Below are 21,535 nucleotides of genomic sequence, written 5' to 3'. Positions count from 1 at the left end.
GCTCACTGGCTGAGCGTGGTGCTGACAACACCAAGTCAAGGGTTAAGATCCCCTTACCGGTCATCTTTAAAAAAAAAAAAAAAGGGCAAGTGGTTTATAAGGCTGAGGTTTAGGACCGGAGAAACAGAAAGCGGTCAGAAGGCAGCCGCCACTGTAATCCTCACTTACCTTGTAGCACTCATATCTCTCGAAGGAGGTACCCCCAGGAGAGTCAGGGAAGATATATGGCTGTGGATGCTGACAATGCCAGAATTCTTCCTCTGCCTCCCGCAGCAGCTGCGTGGCCTTCATCATATCCTTTTCATTCTTATGTTCATCAAATCGGGCTCTCATCAAACACGCAAAGTACCGGTATTTGTCCCTTAAACCAAAATGATTTTGGAGATAGGAAATATTATTTATTTAAGTGGACAGTATCACTGACAAGAGGCTGTATTCCCACTAACACCTTCTGGATGAATAGTTTAACTTCTTGGCACCTTCCCAACTCTGCCAATGGAGTAGCCATATCATTATGACTGCTTCCTCTGCAGCCCTCCAAACATCAGCAGGTGAAAAATATAGCCTAACCACTTTTCTCCTTGCTTTTCTAACAAAGTAATGATGATTTAAAAGAAAAAGGAGAATTAGCAAAAGAGAAAAGCTTTGGTTCTGTAGGATCATTCAACATTCTTACTGAATTTCCTCCTATCTTGTGCTAGGCACTGGGCTAAAATTTGGAGATATAAAGTTGATTAAGAAGGGAGGTGTTACATAGTGGAAACTATGTTCCAATCAGATAGGCCGGGATTTGAATCCTGACTCTGATACTAGCTGCACGACCTTAGATAAGTTAGAATCAGGTTCTACAGATTATTTTTTTCTGATTTTTTACATTTTCTTTTTCGTGGCTGGCTGGTATAGGGAACTGAACCCTTGACCTTGGTGTTACAAGGTTGCATTCTAACCAATTGAGCCCTAGAGTCAGGTTCTGAAGAAATGATGGGCAGAGATCAGTTAGGAGGCTGTGACAATAAGCCAGGACACAGATCACAAGGGCCTGAAGCAGGCAGCTGTGTTGGTGACAGGAAGTAGGAGAGACATTCAGACTACCAAATTATGAGAGTGGCCTCTCAAGGTAGATTGCATGCACCTGAATCTTAGCTCTGCCACTACTAGCTGTGTAATCTAGGGTAAGTTACTTAGTGTCTCTAGGCCAGGGGTTCCTCCTTTATAAAAGTGTTAATAACAGTGTCTATATCTCAAGGTTGTCATAAAGATTCAATGAGCTAAAACACATAAACACACTTCACAAAGTGCCTGGCACATCTTAAGTGCTCATTAATGTCAGTTACTAATATTATTACACTGGAGAGAGAATTCACAAAAATCATACTCATACATGGAGTATTAGTATGTGTGTAATCAGCAGAGAGGTAAGTAGGGAATACTTGAGAACAATTCTGAGATTTAAAGCTTAGTAACTGAATTGCTAATAAAATGCCATTAGCTGAGGCAGGGAATTTGGGAAGATAATCAAAATGGGAGACTGAAAAGAAAATGAGTCTGGTTTTAAAGAATTTAGACAAGTTGAGTTTCAGAGAACAACAGGCAATCTAACAAACAATTAGAAATACCACTATATATTAGGCCTCATGGCTAGCTTAACATCAGCACAGCCAGGTAAAGCAACTTTGCACCCTTCTCTCCCCGCCCTTTCCCTTCTCTGCTCTAAAAACTGAGCAGCGAAATTCCTCCCCTGGGAAAGGGTAAACATGACCTTTATCATCAAAGGAATGTCTTGTGGGCTGCAGGAACAGGCTTCGGGCTGAAGTGCTTTGCACTGATATAGCAGCAACACTAATTAGAAGCCTATGCCCTAAGCGACCAGATGTTAGCAGACTACAAGGGCTTTGTCACCTTGCAAACCACTGATTTCGAAATTGCCCATTACTCTGTCAGACCCTCAAAGGCTTATAAACCCCTGCTTTCCTTTGTTCGAGGGAACTGATCTGGCTCAGTCTCCCCTCCTTGTTAGTGGAATAAAGCTTTTTGGCTGAAATAGCACCTGGCTCGGGTCTCTCTCTCCCCTTTCTCCATCTCGCCGAACCTAACACTATAGAGACAAATGAGCATTGGTGGTAACTCGAGTCCCAGCATAAAACAAGGCTGTCCAAAGTACATACAGCAATACATGGCCTAAGATAGAACCATAGAGAATAAATAGCACTGTGAGGGCAAATGGAGGAAGAAATTCAGACAAGGACTGAGAAAAGATGTGAGACTTAAAAATGCTGAGCCAATGTTGTCATAATAGCTAGTTTTATCATTTCCTCCATGACTATGAACTTTAATATTCCCAGTGGTAGTTCAGCTTTACCTGGATTCTTGATGGCTTGACTTCCTTCATCATTAAGACTGATAATTCTCTTTGTTATCTTTTGTTTATCTGTCCATTTCCCCCACTAACCCATTAGCTGCTGTAACCCCCAAAAAGATTTATTTGGCATCCAGCATAGAACCTAAATTGAAAATTCTGTCAAATGAATAAATAGGGAAAGCTCAGGGAAGAAACTAATAATCCTATGACCCTGTACCTGGCCATCTTCCTGCCTAGCAAAGAAGTATGTCGACAGCCTTCCAAAAATGACAAATAATGTAATCTGGGCTTCAAGGATACCCTCTGCAACTCTTCCAGGCCTACTCAGTTTTCCATCGCTTAGAGGTTTTTCCCAGAAGCCCTTCTCCTGGGACTAGGTTTTAGGATTCTGATAAGAGACTGGAGTCCTAGCATTCACACATCTTACGTTGTCACCCCACTTTGCATTGCATTTAGATCATGAAAATCTATATATTTTAACACTATGTTCTAAGACTGGTCTCAGATGCATAGAGGAGAAAAGAAGAGAATTATGTGGGAGATGACAAAGATGTGAAGGTAATAAAAAGGACGAAGCTAAAAAGAGAAAAACTGATGGGAGTGTGGAGTCAAACATCTAAATTTTAATCCCGGTTCGGCCACTTACTAGCTGTATGTCCATGAGCAATTTACTCTGTGCCTATCCCCTAAACTGTAAAATAAGGCTAAAAAAAAAATTCATACTTTGTTACTGTAATATTGGGAGCGAGAAGAACATGGAGAGATTATTCAGTGACCCCTGGACCCATGACAATTATGTTTTAGGCACTTTCCTTCATTTCACTTAATCTTCATGCAGCCTTCTGCTCTGGGTCCTGCATACTTTTTTACTGAAGACACCGGGCCTAGACCAGAAAAGCAATTCTACTAGATCTCACAGCTATGGGCGGCGAAGTCTGCATTCGAACCCGAGTCTACGGCGGGGGAGGGGGCTCTGCGGGGCGACAGGCCGGCTTCCAATGCCGTCCCCGAAGGCCTTGAGCCGTCCGGTCCCCCGGGCCTTTTCAGACTCTACAGGAGCCCCCAGGGTCACCTCCCCGAGCCCTGGATTCCCCCGCTCCCACCTGTGGATGCACCATGACTCGAGGTGGCGCAGCGCCCGCTTATAAAGTCGCAACACCTTCTGTTGGTGAGTCAGGTAGGCTCCCGGCGCCGAAAACGCCATGACTGCCCGCTCCCCTTCAGCGGTCGCGGGGGCTGCCGCGGAACCGGATGTCGTCGGCCGAGGGGCGGGGCGAGGCGGCCGGAAGAGCTGCGCCGCAGACATCCACTTCCGTTTCGGCCGGGGAGGAGTGAGGGTTCCTGTCATGAGCCGCTTCAAGTTCATCGGTAAGAGGATCCTTTACCCACTCCTTGGACTGTTCTGACCGGTCTTGGTCGTCTCTCAGTACGGCCAGAGGACCCAGGACTTGCGCTTTCTGGCTTTTTGAGGGTTGAAGGAGCCTCTCAAAGAAAAGGGCACGGGGAGACTTTTAGGGGCTGGTAATGAATGTTCTGGTTCTTGATCTAGGTGCTGGTTTCACGAGTGTGTTTTTATTGTGAAATTTCGCCAGCCGAACCGTTATGATTTGTACTCTTTTCAGCATGTGTTTTGTGTTCAATTTACAACAACCCCCGAAAAGCCAGTCACTGCTCCTCTCCAGCCCACCTGCACCTCCCGCCTCTCCCCTCTCCGTGACCGGGAGGATGCCTGCTGAGAAAAACCAGTTCACTCAGTAATTCGCTGGTTCATGTCAGTTACTGAGCGCCTCTGGTGGGCCTGGCACTGGCCTAGGAATGCTGGGCACAAAGACGCGGTCCCAGCTGTGCTGGCATCACCATCGGGTAGAGAAGATGGAGGACACAAGAAATGGGGAGAAGAACAAATTCTTTTACTTGGCAGGCACAGTGATCCATTCAGCATCGATAAGCAAGAGAGAGGGAATGGGGCAGAAATCCAAATGGGTACGAAAGTTTGTTACCAGGCATTTAGGAAAACCTGAGGGACATTGTAAGAGCTAGGATTGAAAAGATAACTTAGGGCCTGAATGTCTCAGAGTTTACTTTTACTCTGTATGGAGTGGAGCTTCACTGAGACTTTTGACAAGGAGCATTCATTCAGTAAATCCTTGAGTGCCAGTTATGGGCCGGTAATCTTGGGCCCTGGGATACTGCTCTGGGTAAAAGTGGGCATGATCCTTGTCTTTGTGGAGTTTTCAGCCACTTGAAGGTAGGAAATGACAGTGATCACATCTCTGCTTTAGTAAGATAATCCTGATAGCTATTATATAGGTTTAGTTGGTGGGGGCGGGGGCTGTAGGGAGAAGCAGAGAAGCGTTTCAGAGCTTGAACAAGGGCAATGGAAGAGAGAGAAATGGAAGAAATGTGCACAGCATTTAGCAGCTGAGTGTTTATGGCAGATAATGGAGAGTGAACAAAGGTGACTCAGGGTATGAATAAATACCGAAATATGAAATGAAAGCGTGACTGGTTTGGCAGAGGGCGGGGAGATACCCAGATCCATTTGGATTAGGTTAAGTTTGAGATTCTTACAGGACATGCAGGTGGAAACATCTTCCCAGCAATCGGAAATGTAGTCTAGCACTCAGAAGAGAAGTTAGGATTATAAACTTAGATCTGAGAGTTATTGTTAAGCAGTATTTTTTCCAAAGACATTGTGCTGAGTACTGTGGAAATATAAAAAATCTAGTGGTGCAGTTAGTTTTCAGACTGGAGAGGTAAGACCTATGTACAGTAAAAGCAAATGCAGGGGAGAATGTATTAAGTGCCATAAAAAAGGTTTAAAAATGCTGTGAGAGAGCCGGGTTGGGGAGGTGGTCCTCAAAGGTTGTAAGACACTTTCTAGGATGTGATGTCTCAGTCTGTCCACCCCAATCTGTGACATAGTTGATGAGGGAGATAGAATAAAGAGCCATGAAGTACCTACCCCACAAAGAAAGGGCACTTATTTTTTAAAAGATGCATGTTTGTGATATAGAACTAAGTCACTGCCGCAAGTTATGTCTCCTTAAACCCATCCTCCATATAGCCCCCAGAGTGGTCTGTCTAAAAGCCAAATCAACTAAATTTTTCTTTTGCTTCAAATCTTTCAGTTACTCTCCTCAGGATAGCTGATGTGCTTTAACAGCACTTCGGAAACAGCACTTCAAAGCATTTCTTTGATCTGGTCCTGCTCACTTTTCTAGCCTTATCCCTTATATGCTCTATAAACACTTTTATATGCTGTTTCTTACCTCTGACAGGGTTTTAGAGTGGCAGTTTGGGGCCAAAATGTCTCCTTTGCCTCTAATGTCCTACTGACCACCCTATTGCCTGACTGACTTTTGCTTGTTATTTAAGACTTCATAATTCTACCCTTTACCACATTATTTTTAATTAACTATTTATATGTCTGCCTTTCCCACTAGATCAAATTCTTTTTAAGGCAGGTACTCAGTGGTATTTGTTCCCTAGGAGCTTAGTACAATGACTGTTCAATGAATGGATGAATGAGTAGGTAACAGAATGTATGTGGTTTTAGTGCTAAAGTGCTAAAGTGATAAGAAAATTGATAAAGGAATCAGAACCAGAAAAGATAAGCTAGAAAAGAATTTTTTTTTTTTTTGGTGTCTGGCCAGTAGGGGATCTGAACCCTCGACCTTGAGAAAATAATTCTTAAAGGTCACTATTGCAATAAATAATTGGAATAAATTTTTTTTTCTGTATGTCTGCTTCAATCCTGTGCTCCTGATGTAACTGTGTTAAAAGTTTAATATACTATATATCCTTCCCTTCCCTACTTTTGAAATAGAATTATACAGACTCATAAAAATATATGCAAACATATCAGGGTTGTTTTTTCTTTTTTAAAACAAAAATGGGATCATACTACACATTCTGTCTTTGTTGCAGATTTACTCTGGTTTGTTTTAAACCATGCTCTACCAAGTGAGCTAAATGGCCAGCCCCTGTTATATGACTTTCTCTGATATTTAATCTTTTATTGTATGTCATTTAAAAAATTCTACCTATGAAGCACTTCACTGGTTTCTCAGCCTACTAAATGAATCACAAGTAATACTTCAAAAAATACAATATTAGACCCATGTAAGATTTGTACACAAACAAGCTTTACATGAAACAATTGCATGAAAAATTAAACCAGTGTTATAAAAGCAGCCTTAGATTTTGGTTTAGGACAGCTGACCCACCCCCAGGTTGTAATCATGCATTTCCTTCTTCTGTAATCGCATAACAACTGGCTGTTCGTCGAAACTATATCCTAACACTGTTTCTGATGTGAGGGAGGAGGACTGGAGGCAAAACTATTTATTATGGGAAACACTGGCTGCACACTTTGAGGAGACACTTCTACAACATTATATTCTAGGTTTTACTTGAGTCTAATTTTTGTGACTCTATCTTGAGTATCATCCCACACGCAACTATATCCTCAATCTGAAAAGCAATAAGAATCTGTACTTAATCATTGCCAAGTAATGGGACTTGGGATGCAGTGGAACGTCCCTGTCAAAGCTGGCCCATCAGTGCTCTAAAACTCACCCACCGAAGTTCATTTAAGGACATACAGTAAATGTATACCCCACAGTGTGTAGGGGAGGCAGCAGTGGTGTGTGAATCTTGATGCATTTTCAGAATTTCTTTGGATGTCTTGTGTTTGTCTTTGAGATAGCATAGTGCTCTTTTTAAATTAAAAAGATATTTATCACCTAAATCTTCAGAAGTAAAGTTGATACCCCAGGAAATCTCAAGACATTACATACTTTCCAGAACACTCCCAGTTTGAGAAGCACACAGCTTTAGATGATTCTTATCCTGGCAGCTTTCCCTCTCTCCCAAATAAACCAGTGAGAGAGTATCCAGCAGTATGTCAGTAGCTGTACTACCTTTTGGGACCATCCAGCTGGCGGGAGCTCTTATGTATCTAAGGTTTATCTGCAGTTGTGTTCTTTTATCAGAATTCTGACCCTGCCTGGTGTCCCTAACAGCAGGCTGGTTGGGGCCTCTGGTCATCTCTTTTGTACAAATTTCATTTTCCCAGGGGAGATCTTGTTTTTTATTTTTGTTTGTTGTGGATTCCCTTGGGCAACTTATTCATACATTTGACAAATATTTACTGAATCACTGCTGTGTGCCATGCAGTGTGCTAAATGCTAGGAATTAATGGTAGGCAGAAACTATTCATAGTCTAGTGATGGACACAAACAACCTCATAAATGCACTAATGACTGTTGGCCGTAATTGTAATCTGAGAAGAGGGCACTGAAGAGAAGGAACATGGTGGTTCTCTATGTATTTGGTGAGGAACAAAACTTAGACTGAGACATCAGAAAAGGAAGGAAGTGACACTTGGACTGAGCTCTGAAGAAACTATAAGAGTTAACTAGGAAAAGAGAGGCAGGGAGAAGGTTCTAAATGGAACAGCCTGTGCAAACATCCTGGGGCAAGAGAGCACATGGTACTTTTGAGGAACTGAGGGAAGACCAGTAGATCTGGAGCAGAGAAATGAGGGAGGCAGAGAGAGTGGTACAGAGTGAGCTAGAGAAGTTAGCAGGGCTAAGATCATGCCATGTTAAGGACTTCGGTTTTTATCCCAAGAGTAATAGGAGTCCAGTGAAGAGAATCATGATCTGATTTTTGTTTGAAAAACAACCTTGTGTCAGGTGGAGAAGAGAATAGAAGGGGCCAGAGTGTCGGTGAGTCTGGAGTTGGTTGCCTGAATGTTAGGGTAGTGGTGAAGATGGAAAAGAATACATAGACTTGAGAGATTAAGAGATAAAATCCACCTACTTGGTATATACAGATTGAGAGAAGGTGATGGGCTTGAGGTTGTCCCCATCTGAAGCTCCCTTTGTACCCATTCTACAGTTTTAAAGCTAAGCCCCTGTATTCTTCACCTAACTCCCTCTTTCACAGTGGATTGTGATGGCACTTCCCTTGGTCTTCTAAAGGCATCCTTCTCTTTGTTAACCAGGCTTACATTTTGTTTCTCTTTGCCCTGAATGTGGTATGGTATGCCTATGTAGTCTAACCTCCTGCTGAGGGCTAGCACCCACATAGGTTCTTCCATACTAAAATTCTGTGGTTCTAACTATAGACTACAGGCTCTCCTTGTGTTCTGAACACCAAACTTAAGGGCTCCGGAGAAGGAAGCATCTCCAAAATATTTAAGGAGAAAGTTAGGCCCTGTTCCACTGTTGATGGCCTGAAACACTATGCTGTAGCATAGTTATCTGTCCTAACTCCAATATTCCAAAAACTGTCCAGCTTCATGTCTAGATGTGCTAGAAAAAGAAAACAAAGGGTAAGAAGATGGTTAGAAGAATTGAGACACTTTTGAGGGAGGTATATAGGTAATGAGAGAGAGCCAAGGAAGGGGGACAGAGGTTGTTGACATTGTTTTCAAATAGAATTGTCAGTGGGGGGCCGGCCCAGTGGCGCACTGCTACAGTGCGCCGCTTGGGAGCGCAGCGGCGCTCCCACTGAGGGTTTGGATCCCACATACAGACCGGTTCCCGCTCACTGGCTGAGCGAGGTGCGGGTGCGACACCAAGGGTTGCGATCCCGTTGCCGGTCCCAGTCCGGTACGGGCGCGACACTGAGGGTTGCGATCTGTTGCCAGACACGAAAAAAGACAAAAAAGGAAAGAAAAAAAAAAAAAAAAAGAATTGTCAGTGGGGATTGGTTCTAGGACCTTTCAGGAATGCTCAAGCCCCTAATATAAAATGGCATAGTATTTGCATGTAACCTGTGCACATCCTCCCGTATACTTTAAATCATCTCTAGATTACTTATAATACCTAATACAATGTAAATGCTGTATAAATAGTTTTTATCCTATATTGTTTAAGGAATAATGATAGGAAGAAAAAATTGTACATGTTCAGTATTGATGTAAACTTTTCCTCCTAATTTTCTTTCTCCCCTTCCTCAAATATTTTTGATCCACAGGTGGTTGAATCTGTGGATGTGGAACTCACAGATATGGAGGGACAACTGTAATTACTTTTTTAAAAATGATGACTTCTTATTATTATACAAAAGATATGCCATAGTTATTAAAATGTTAGCATTATAGAAAAGTAGACAGAAGAAAATAATACATCATCTAAAATACCACCTCTGAGAAATAAGCTGATACAAATAACACATCTAAGTATATATAGAGTAAGACAAATATGAAATAATTTTATAAAAATGGCATCTTATCATATTTGCTATCTTAAGGGAAAAGTACTTAATTGTATTTGAATTTATCAGAAGAGGAAAAACCTAAAGTAAAACTGAACAAATTGCTGAATTTGTGATAAATGTATGTATTTCTTCACCACAAGAGATTCCTTTAAGGTTAAGAAAAAAATGTAATTAATGTCATTGAGACATTTGGAATTATTTTTATTTAGCTGTTAACTTATATGTAACATCAATTTCCTGAAATAAAACATAGGAGGATCATTACTCTTAGACTTCTTTACACACTCCTCTTGTTTTTATCAGATTTTTTTTAACTTTCTCAAATTTTATAACATTTTCATTCAGTGATGGAAAAGAAATTGGCCCCGTTGTTTCTCTTGATTCTATATTTGAATAACTACACTGCTTACCACCAGTCTTTTCACTGTGTTTTCTCCATTCCCAAGAGTGGTATACCGACCCAGGGACTCCAAGGGGGCAGGGTTGATACTCGAGCCTATCAAGAGTTTCCCCTTCTGAGAGATACCTCCACCCCTCACCCTCCATCACCACAAAGTAATGCTGTGAATTCAGAAGAGTCCCAGCACACTGTGCACTCTTACCCTAGACTCCTCTGCCCCTATTCATTCTCTTCCAGGAGCTATTTTGCCAAGCAGAAGGTGGCACCTTATGATGATAAGCATGAGAATTTCTTTAGCCCAACTTACATTCTTTATCTTTGCCTTTCTTTTCCCATAGGTGTAATTTTTATATTTTATTCCCCAACTAAATGTCATTTACAAATGACATTCTCAAAATATTTTTAGCTGCAACTATTACATACCAAAATCCCGACTGCATTGATCCTCATTTAGACTACACAATACAGCAAAAAATGAGAATATCTATGCAAGAAGAATGCAAAATATAGAAATAAAGAGAAAATAAAAAACATCATATTCCAGTTCCCTATACTACACCTAATACCTTCGTGTCTATCTTTCCAGATCTTCTCTACAAATACCAAACAAAATAAGATACTAATAAATACTAAACAAATAAATTAATAAATACTAAACAAAAAAAGAACCCTTGTAATCTGCTTTTTTTAATTACAGTCTCCACCTTTCCATTTCAAGAAATTTTCATCTTAACTAATATCAAAACCATACTAAAATTTTTCTAATTGGCCCCAAAATGTCCTTTATGGGCGGTCATGTCCAAAATAGTATCCAACCCAGAGACATGCATGTAGTTGTTTCTTACTTTTTTAAAATCTAGCAGAGGTTCGCACACTTTTTCCTAAAGGGCCATATAGTAAATATTTTAGACTTTGGTGGGCCATATGATCTCTTTGCAACCATTCAACTCTGCACTTGCGTGATCCTGTCACATAAAATATATATATATTTGGGCTGGCCCGTGGCTCACTCGGGAGAGTGTGGTGCTAATAACACCAAGGCCACGGGTTCAGATCCCATATAGGGATGGCTGGTTAGCTTACTTGGGAGAGCATGTTGCTGACAACACCAAGTCAAGGGTTAAGATCCTGTTACCAGTCATCTTTTAAAAAAAATAATAATAATAAATAAATAATATATATTTGGTCTCTGTCCCCATTTCCTGGGACAGTGCTCCTAGAATCCTTGGAATCTCCAAAGTGATGTCTTTTTTGGATTCTGATGATATGACTGACAGCTAGTGACTCCTGGATAGCCTCAGGATGGGGGCTGTTTACCAGGGGAAACCAACCATGTGATTAGAGGGTTGGAACTTTAAGTCCTATCCAGCCCCACCTTTGGGGAGGGGAGAGGAGCTGAAGGTGTAGTTGTTCACCAATGGCCAATGACTTAACTGATCCTACCTACATAATGAAGCCTCCATAAAACCCCCAAAAAGGATGGGGTTTGGAGAGCTATCAGGTGGCTGAACACATGGAGGTGGTAGGAGGGTGATGTACCCTAGAGAGGGCATGGAACCTCCATGTTCCTTCCCCCCATATCTGGCCCTATGCATCTCTTCTGTACGTTCTGTTGTTTCCTTTTAAAACTAATGGGTAAAAGTAAGTAAAGTGCTTTCCGTAGTTCTGTGAACTGCTCCAGCAAATGATCGAACCCTGGAAGAGGGTTGTTGGAACTTCTGATTTGTAGCCAAGTTGAACAGAAGTTGTGGGTAACCTGGGAACCTACTGCTTTTGATTGGCATCTGAAGTAGGGGGCAGTCCTGTGGGACTAAGCCCTTAAGCTCTGGGGTCTGATGCTATCTCTAGGTAGATGGTGTCAGAATTGAGTTAAATTGTAGGACACCAGATGGTGTCAGAGAATTGGTTGTTGGGAGCAAAAAACCCACACAAGTGAAGTATTAAAAGTGTTGTGAATATGGGAGTATAATAGGAGAAAGCAGTTTGTAGTGTAGACCTAAAAGAAACTGAGGCAGACATGTAAAGCATAGGATTTATTGAGCCAATATGATGATTGCAACCAGGGAAATGCAAAGGTCAGGTTGCCCTGAGAAGTGCACTCCAAAGGGGACAGCACAGCTTAGCATTTTATAATCACAAGAAAGAGGAAAAATCAAAGGACAGAAGAAGACAGACCCCTTATCATTATATCAGTTTTTCTATTGGTTGTACATGATGTAGAGATTTGGGATTGTTACTAGTTTACATCCTACATGCAAGGATCTAGGCTCTAGGGTAAGTGTTACAAGAAGCATTCTAGGTTATTGTATTACTTTTCTGGTGCCAGTATGTCTGCTTCTATGTAAAAAGAGACTTAGGATAATATTTTACAGGACATAGGACACAACTACTGACTCATCCCAGATTTCCCAAGGCACTACAATTTAGGTGACCTGATCAGAGCAGATTTTTTTTAGTTATCAGCAGTTTTTACTATCTCACACCTTGATATTCAAAAGCAGTCATCAACAGTATGTAAACAAATGTGTGTGGCCATCTTCCTATAAAACATTATGGGTGCTGAAACTTGACTTATAATTTTCATATGTCACAAAATATTATTTTTTTATTTTCTTAAACTACTTTAAAATGTAAAATCATTCTTAGCTTGGGGGCAAACAAAAATAGGCAGTGGCTTGCAGGCCATTGTTTACCAACCCTTTGATCTAGCACATTTCTTTTTTCATGGCTCTGACTTGCTGAAGCAACTGGGCCACAGAAAGTCCTAGCTCCTGGCTTTGTCTGTTTGCTAATAGTAGCATTAGTTAGCTTGTTCTCTTATCCCCTGTGTTTCCTGTAAACTTAAAGTTATATACAGAGTCTAACAAAATCTGAAACAATTTTAAATACCTTTTTACTGTCCCTTTGTACCCCTAGATTACAGGTGACAGGGATATGGCATGATTCACTGAGCCCAAAAAATGAGGCTTCAGTTTGGAGGTTTGGCTTTCTCTTGGTTTAAAACACTGCAAACAGTTTTCCACTCGATTTTGTTTTGAAAAATAAAACTCATTAATTTGTGAAGTAGTTTTTAGCAGTAAAGCAAAGTACTGCTTTTAAAGCCAGCTATTTAAAGAAAAAATGGGTGGAAAAGAAGCATTGCTGATCTGTATAGGGTTAGATGTCACTGAATGTATGAATCCCTCAATTTCCTCCCTAATCATAAAGTAGTAATTTTCCACTTTGCCTTGTTTTTCTTCCTGTCATTCCCTCCCATCCCCATCTATTACATTCTTAGTTTTTCAAACTATTTACTGTCGTTGGCTAGATCTGGCTAGAAATTGGTTTCCATACAATATTTATTTACTTTTTTTTTTTTTAGTTTAGTTGCCAGTGTTGTGGTGCAAATGCACAGAGGAATCTAAGACCAGCATCAGTGTTGTAGTTTTATAGCTCTTTATTTTAGAGTTGCAGCTCTTTGTTCAGTGTTACAGCTCCTCTTTTTGCTTGCAAGCAAGGAGAGCACTGAGGAGCAAGAACTCCTAAACCAGTGTCTCCCAGAACAAAGGAAAAGACCCCCTTATATAGCCTAAATTCCTGCCCTTTTCCCTCACAGGTTCCCATTCAGGCCCTCTTATGTAAATGAGGGATGCTGTCCTGCTAATTTGGATTGGCTGATTGTGGGACACAGTCTGTTGGTCACTTAAGGACCCTAATTTGCCTCTGGCCCCTGAGGGGTAGGGTGGGCGGGGTGAGACTGCTGTTATCTCATAGAGGGCAGGCTCAAGAAGCAAGCAGGGTAAATGGCAGGGGCCAGAGTCTACAGTGGAGCATAGAGTTTCTAAAACAGTTTCTCAAGTGGAAAAGGGAAAGCTTAACAATTAGAAAATGCTTAGGGTTCCCTGCAATGGCCTGGTAGGAACTATTTTAATTTAAAAGATACTATCCCTTATTGTAGATCAGAACGTTCTTTTTTTTTTTTTTTTCAAAAGATGACCGGTAAGGGGATCTTAACCCTTGACTTGGTGTTGTCAGCACCATGCTCAGCCAGTGAGCAAACCGGCGGTCCCTATATGGGATCCGAACCTGGGGCCTTGGTATTATCAGCACCACACTCTCCCGAGTGAGCCACAGGCCGGCCCGTAGATCTGAACATTCTGAAAAAGTTAAATAAGTAGGATTTTGTCTGGCTTTATTTTCGTGGTTGCATCATGAGTCTTATGTACAAAACATTGATTCACACTTGGCTATTTGATAATGCAGTCTTGGATTTGGAGCATTAACCACTTTGGGTGGTATGACAATACAGCTAATGTTGACTCAGATTCCGTTTGTTCAACAACACTTTTGTTCAAACACTTTACAGTGTTTGTACTCTGCTCAGTAATAATAATAACAAAATTCCGTTTGTTCAAACACTTTACAGTGTTTGTACTCTGCTCAGTAATAATAATAATTACATGTTATAGGACTTTTAATTTGCAAAGTGCTTTCACACTCACTTTTGGATTTAAGCCACATTTCATTGCTAAAAGGATAAATTCTATGCCCATCCAACGAGTGAGAAAACAGGCTCAGAAAGGCCCACCTGTTTGCCTAAGATCATTCACCTAATAATTGGCAGTGCCAGGAATTCTGACTCCAAAGCCTATTCTTTCCATAACTGCATAACTGCACTTCCACCATTTTATTGTATTTCTTGGAACTTGTTCAGAAATTGAATATTTCTAGTTGATCACTGAACTTTTCTTTGGCCCCTCTATATTGACTTGTTGATTATCTTAATCACCCTATAGATATTTGCTGTGGGTTGGTGGGTGAAGAAGTGGTTTATATCCCAGAAGCCGTTCTGTATAGGAGAGAGGAAAACTTCTTAGAGGAAAGGGATGTGAATCATAGAGTCCAGAAAAAGAAGATATTTGCCACCAAACCTCCTGGCTTAGGTGAAGCAGCCTATTCATCAAAGGACAGAAGAAGTTAATAACTAGCTAAGGAATACCTATTACGCAAACCATATGTCAGAAAGAAAATGGCTAAGGGCTCTAAGTCCCAATAGATTCTTGCAGAAAAGGGAAGAAATTGTTGGCTGAGCCAGTGCAGGGTACCCGAAAGCCTGAGACATACCTGGGTCCAAACCTGCATGTAGAAGTTTAAGTACACTGTGATTCAGGGCCTGAGGGACTGACCCTTCAGAAGAAGGTTTTAAGAAGGAGTGGTGTCTCTTGGAATTGGCCTCAACCAGCATCTGCCTCAGAATAGGCATTGAAAAATGGTTTAGCACCCATTCCCATTAGGGTTGAGACTGATGTGGAATGGCTTCATAAACTGAACCTCCAAGCTAATCTTCAATTAGCTTTTAAAATTAGAGTCATAAATGTTCATTTAATTTTGTTAAATGTGCTAACTTTTTGGTTTTATGTGTTTTTTCACTTTGTTTACTAAAGATTGCTTTGGAAAAATACTAATTTATTTGCTGCTAAAAAGGACACTCCTTGAGGAAACCTGAGCCAGATTGCCCTTAGTTGGCTTCTTGATTAGGCCCCAACCTTTGGCTCTGTCCTTGGCCCCCTGGGTCCAGTTGTAGCAGCAATTCTGCTGGGTCAGTTTAGGGAAAATCCCTATCTTGTTATCTGGTCAACTCATTCCTCACCCTAGATATTCCAGCACTCTGGCCTGCCTTCAGCAGGAATCTGTCGAGCTGGATTTAGCCAGAATCCTCCCTTATCCCAATGTTTTGTGTTAGTAATTTTCCATCTACTGATCCCCACACTATTTGTTGGCTGTAAAACCCCACTTGTCTTTGTATTCTAAGTACCTCTCTCTCCTACCTATTGCAAAACCCTCATTGAATAAAGGATTCATTACCATCTTTAACAAGTGTCATCATTAATTTTTTCTTTAACACTGCACAAAGGAGAAATGGGCTAGAGGAGATACAGACCATTTCTGTTTTTCTGATGATCAGCAATGGTGGGTGACCATAGACTGATGTCCTATAAAGGATTATTTTAGGCAGAAAAACCTCTCCTCTCTTCACTGGATTTCCTTTTCAGTCTCCCCACATCTTTATCTAATTTCCTTTCCATATGTGAAAAGAAACTAATTGGTGATTTCTTCTGATCTAGGCCATTCCACTGAACCCCGATAGTGTATTTATGGTATTAGATGATGTTTGTATGTTAGTAGCCCTTTTAAAGGCTACCAGTTGTGACTTTGTCCTCCCATCCATCTCTATTGACATGCTGTTGCCCAAATATCTTTGTAGTTTTCTTCATTGTGACTTTCTCCTGCTGTTTCAAATGCCTGAAATTCTCTCTCTGCTATCTCTTGGTTTATCCAAGTTCCCATTCATTTTTCAAAGTTTATCTTAATGTTGGGACGGCACATTCCTGGGGGCCAGCTTGGTAGAAATCACTGAGAACATACCAAGAAGAAGCTGAAACTTAGCAAAAATAATGTAGGGGTCTATTGGTAGGTAACTGCCCCTCCCTCACCCCCAATTTTTCTCCTTATAGAGCTAAAAGGTAAAGGATATGTATTTTAAACAAGGGAAGTGTTTTTCTTGCCTATAACTAACAGTCTTACTTCACATCTTGTTGTCCCCCTTGTTGTCTTATATTTTATAGAAGGATTTACCAACAGCAGCACTTGAATTTTGGGGGTCAGATAACTCTTTCTTGTGGGAGGCTATCCTCTGTATTGTTTGGGTGTTTGGCAGCATTCATGACCTCAACCCTAGATGCCAGTAGTACCTCCCTTCATTTTGGTGACAACCAAACACGTATACAGACATTGCTAAATATTGGGGGTGAGGAAGGAACATTGAGGGAGAGGTGCTGCAAAATTTGTCTCCATTGAGATCCACCGTTCTGCAGATACCATGAAGCTCTTCCAGTTTTCTAGATACAGTAAGTACCTCCAGACATCTGTATGTAGAACACCCTTTTTCTTCTTCAGCCTTAGGCCTAAGCTCTTTCCTCAAGACCCACCTCTTCTGTGAAGCTTTTCCCATAAACCTGCCAAAACTGTAGTGCCCCTCCTTCGTGCTCCCATGCACATAATTATTTACAGAATGAATAAATAAGTTTGGCCTATGCTATATGGCAACTATTATGGTAGGTTCTACTGTGTGCCAACCATTGTGTTAGGTTCTGGTGATAGAGCAATGAAGAAGATAAACATAATTTCTTGCCTCATGTTGCTTATAGTCTAGCTTATTATTTTACAAATTATATTTGTAGTTCCCATGTAGACTGTAAATTCCTGGAGGTCAGGGACCAAGTACTGAGACTTACTCATTTCCGTATCCCCTAACTCCTTACATAGTATTTGGCAAATAAAGGAAATATGAAGGTACTTTTTTCTTTTTTTTTTTTTTTTTTTTAAAAGATGACCGGTAAGGGGATGTCAACCCTTGGCTTGGTGTTGTCAGCACCACGCTCAGCCAGTGAGCAAACCGGCCATCCCTATATAGGATCCGAACCCGTGGCCTTGGTGTTATCAGCACCGCACTCTCCCGAGTGAGCCACGGGCTGGCCTTGAAGGTACTTTTAAAAGTTTATGGTAAAATAGAATTAAAAGATAATATGAATCTTTCCATGTACTTTTTGAAGTATTTTTGTAAATAATTTATTCACCTCTCTGCATCTCCACTTCCATTACCCTAATTCAGGGTTTTTTCATTGCAAATATGAGCTATTGCCAGATTCCAAATGAGACATCCTAATTCCAGTTGTCCCCTTCAAATCCCACCTTCCACAAAGGTGTCAGAATGAGATGTCCAGAGAGTAAATTTTACTCCTCTGCTTAAAAGCCGTCAGTGCTTCCTGTTGCATCTAATATTTTAAAGACAAGTGGCTGTACAATGGAATACTATTTAGCCATTAAAAAAAGAATGAAATCCTGTCATTGGCAGCAACATGGATGAGCCTGGAGGACACTGTTAAGTGAAATAAATCAGGCACAAAAAGGTAAATACCACATGATCTCACTCATATGTGGAAGCTAAAAAAGTTGATCTCATAGAAGTAGAGAGTAGAATGGTGCTTACCAGAGGCTGGGAAGGCCGGGGAGAGGGAGAATAGGGTGACGTTGGTTAATATAGTGTACCATAACACTGGAGGGTAACCATAGTAAGTGATAATTTATTGTGCTTTTTCAAATAGCTAGAAGATTTCGAATGTTACCAACACAAAGAAATGATAAAGTTTTAAGGTGATGAATATGTTAATTACCCTGATTTAATCATTACATATTGTTTACATGTATCAAAATATTACACGGTACCCAAAAATGTGTACAATTATGTGTCAAATATATATATATATTTAAAAACATATTTTTAAAAAATATATATATTTTTAAAAACCATGAAAAAAATTTGACTTCCAAGATCAGTCTTCATGTCCATTCCATCCTTTGTTATGAGGAAGCACCCAATGAGAGGCTTTCTGAGTCATATCTGGAAGTAGCACATATCACTTCCATTCTTGAGGGCCCATTGGCTAGAACCCTGTCACATGTATACATCTAACTGCATGGAAGGCTAGGAATTGTAGTCTAGTTGTTTGCTAAAAGAGGTTTCCACCACACTATTTTAATTTAGGATTTGGAGTATGTGTTCTCTTTTCCCTAGATGGTTTTGTATTTATTTTCTATTTTAATTCTCTTAAGAGTTTGTGTATTTCATTATAAGAGGCCTCAAATTCATTTTAAAAGAAAGTAGGGTACAAATTGTGAATAAAGCAACAATCATGAATTTGGTTAATGTCAAAGTGTACAGCGTTTTACAGTTCACAAAGGGCTTCCACACTCTTTAATATGTTTTTTTAAAGCAACCTTTTGATGTAAGCAAGAAACTTGTTACCACCATTTTTTAAATATAGGTGTGATTTACAGGTAAATGACTTACCTGAGGTTGCCCAGTTATACTCATTCTAACAGTTATTTAAATGTGGGAATATTTAATTGTTCTTGAAATCCTTCTAAAAATGTAAAAGCATTTTCTCAAATCTTTTTTTTTTTTTTTTAAAAAGATGACCGGTAAGGGGATCTTAACCCTTGACTTGGTGTTGTCAGCACCACGCTCAGCCAGTGAGCGAACCGGCCATCCCTATGTGGGATCCGAACCCGGGGCCTTGGTGTTATCAGCACCGCACTCTCCCGAGTGAGCCACGGGCCGGCCCTCAAATCTTTTTAAGAACAATTTTTCCTGATTCAAAAATAAAGGGCGGCTGGCCCGTGGCTCACTCGGGAGAGTGTGGTGCTGACAACACCAAGTCAAGGGTTAAGATCCCCTTACTGGTTATCTTTTTTTTTTAAAGATATATTCATCCAGGAAAAAAAAAAAGGAAAGAAAAAACAAGTGTCTGTAACATAGCTGGGTCTGGCTTCTTCTGGCTCTCCCTTGTCTTATACTGTACTTCTCTCCAGCAGCTGGAACAGCCTGTAGCTCTCCACAAGCACTGTGCTATTTCACACCCAAGGCTTTGCTCCTACTGCCTCCTCTGTCTCCAGTCTTCTCTCTTCCACTGGGTAACTCTAACTCATCCTTTAAGATTCAGTTCAGGAATTACTTCTTTCTGGAAGCCTCTTCTGAGCAAGCCACTACACTAAGTTGGGTGTTCCTCTTCTGTGTTCTGTAGTACCAGTGTTTACTTTCAGTATTTCATAACTGTCTGTTAATGAGTCTGCCTTACCAATTCTGCAGTGAGTTTCTTCAGAGCAAGGAATTATATCTTACTTATCTTTATATCCCGCGTGTCTAGCACAGTAGCTGACAAGTGGTAGGTACTTGGATATTGTTTCAGTGAATGAGTGTTTAGTGAATGAAAAGTTTAGTAACAAACTTTTATTTAAAGTACAAGTTTCAAATTGAGACTCAATGATTAATCAGTTATTTTATTTTTGCTTTCACAGATATTGGTATCAACTTGACAGATCCTATGTTCAGAGGAATTTACAGGGGGGTTCAAAAGCATCAAGGTAAATATTTCTCTTATTAAACCGTTTCTCTATGAAGACAAATTTTCTGCCTCAATGAGATCTTGAAAAGCATAATCCACTCTTATAAATGAAATATTAAAGAACTCATTATGCATCTTTGATAAAATTATAATCAGCAAAATTCATGTAAGCTGTATTGGTAAACCATGATCCTGAACATTAATAAAGCACCTTTGTTATAATAACAAAGACTTAATAAAGCCTTCTTCTTATTTGTAGAATTTTGTAATTTTGAATATAGGACTTTAAATAACCAAATGCACAAAAGCCAAACAGTAGTTGGTGTTTAATAGTCTTTTAAGCAATTGAACAGTAGGGTACATAATCCAAAAATCACTTACTATAGAACATCATAATGTCTAGTTTCTCAAAAACATTTTCAGCTGGGTGACAAGACAGTCGTATGATTAAGGAGGTACACTGCTGCCTACCTTCCCTGTCTTGTCTTTACTCCTTTCCATCCAAGTCTCTCCCTACTTCATAAGTGGGAATGAACAGTAGTACCTCAGAGATTGATGGAAAGCTTAGACAAAAGCAAACTGGCTTGTATTTATCATGTAAGATCATTTAAAAGGCCTACTTTGTCAGCTGAGAAATGACTAAACAGGAAATGATGGTGACAAGTTTTTAAAGCAGAATTTGTACAGTTAGTCTGAATATTGCCTCAAAAATTTGACTGTACTTGTTACTGTGTAAATGTAAAAAGGAAAATTTGGTTTTGTGGTTATGAATGAAGTAGAATTGCACTTTTCGATAAGCTAAATCAGAAGCTAATCTTATTGTACTTTTAGATGGTAGTAGGTAAAAGCTTTTCTAAATATAGGGGATGTTAGATACCACTTGAAAGAAGAAAGGTAGATGTTAGCTTTCTCAAGCCTTACCTCAAAACTTAACTTTTCTACTTCATTTAGAATTTCAAATGATATTTTAACATGGCTCTTACATATTACAGATAGAATACTGAATAAATTACACTCTGCTTTTCTTGTCTTTGTAGCACTTAATAGATTTCATGCTCTGTGACTCGTGTGTGTATGAATGTTTGTATGTGTGTTTATAAAATAAGTTTTATTGTGGTCAATATTAGTATTACTAGTTTATAAAATCTAGCAAAACTGGTGACCATATTTAGTATAGTTAATTAAAATTGATATTTTTGTCTAAAAGAAATTTTGTATCTACTTTAGAAGCAATAGCAATTGAATTCCAGTCACATTTACTGTTAAACTTAAATATGAAGTTAATAAATGGATTTATATTACATGATTGTTTTATTTTGATGTCCACTTATTTCTGACCTCTCAGCTTAGAAGTTAATATTGATCTCCCTTTAAAAAAGTGATACTGAAAACAGTGTGGCGCCGAACACTAAGGTTTTGGTGATGGGCCATAATAATCAACTACATTGTATATTGACAAAATTAATTAAATTAAATTAAATTTTAGGGCCGGCCTTTAGATTTCTCTTTAGATTTGTACCTATAATGAATTCTTCATTTTAGCTTAGTGAGACTCTTGAAGTATGCTTTAAAAAATATGATACATCAGTGTACTTAAAT

General features: G+C 39.9%; 2 protein-coding genes across 3 annotated transcripts in view; one reads left to right on the top strand and one right to left on the bottom strand.

The window, feature by feature from the left end:
* Positions 1–3,604, bottom strand: part of NDUFB9 (NADH dehydrogenase (ubiquinone) 1 beta subcomplex, 9, 22kDa) — a 6,653-nt gene extending 3,049 nt beyond the window's left edge. Inside the window, exons 1-2 of the mRNA XM_008564589.1 lie at positions 3,463–3,604; positions 169–361 (exon numbers count right to left, since the gene is read on the bottom strand). Of these exons, the coding sequence (XP_008562811.1) occupies positions 169–361; positions 3,463–3,563 (294 nt within the window). The 5' untranslated portion in view covers positions 3,564–3,604. The remainder of the gene's footprint in view (positions 1–168; positions 362–3,462) is intronic.
* A 90-nt stretch (positions 3,605–3,694) lies between these two features.
* Positions 3,695–21,535, top strand: part of TATDN1 (TatD DNase domain containing 1) — a 48,786-nt gene continuing 30,945 nt past the window's right edge. For both annotated transcript variants that reach the window (XM_008564574.1, XM_008564570.1), the window contains exons 1-2: positions 3,695–3,727; positions 19,890–19,955. In XM_008564574.1, coding sequence (XP_008562796.1) covers positions 3,706–3,727; positions 19,890–19,955 — 88 coding nt within the window. In that variant the 5' untranslated portion in view covers positions 3,695–3,705. The remainder of the gene's footprint in view (positions 3,728–19,889; positions 19,956–21,535) is intronic.

The sequence above is a fragment of the Galeopterus variegatus genome, unplaced genomic scaffold (assembly GCF_000696425.1).
Source record: "Galeopterus variegatus unplaced genomic scaffold, G_variegatus-3.0.2 Scaffold188, whole genome shotgun sequence".
In the NCBI taxonomy this organism is placed as follows: Eukaryota; Metazoa; Chordata; class Mammalia; order Dermoptera; family Cynocephalidae; genus Galeopterus; species Galeopterus variegatus.
The sequence above is the reverse complement of the archived record's forward strand: the minus strand, read 5'-3'. Positions and strand labels throughout refer to the sequence as shown.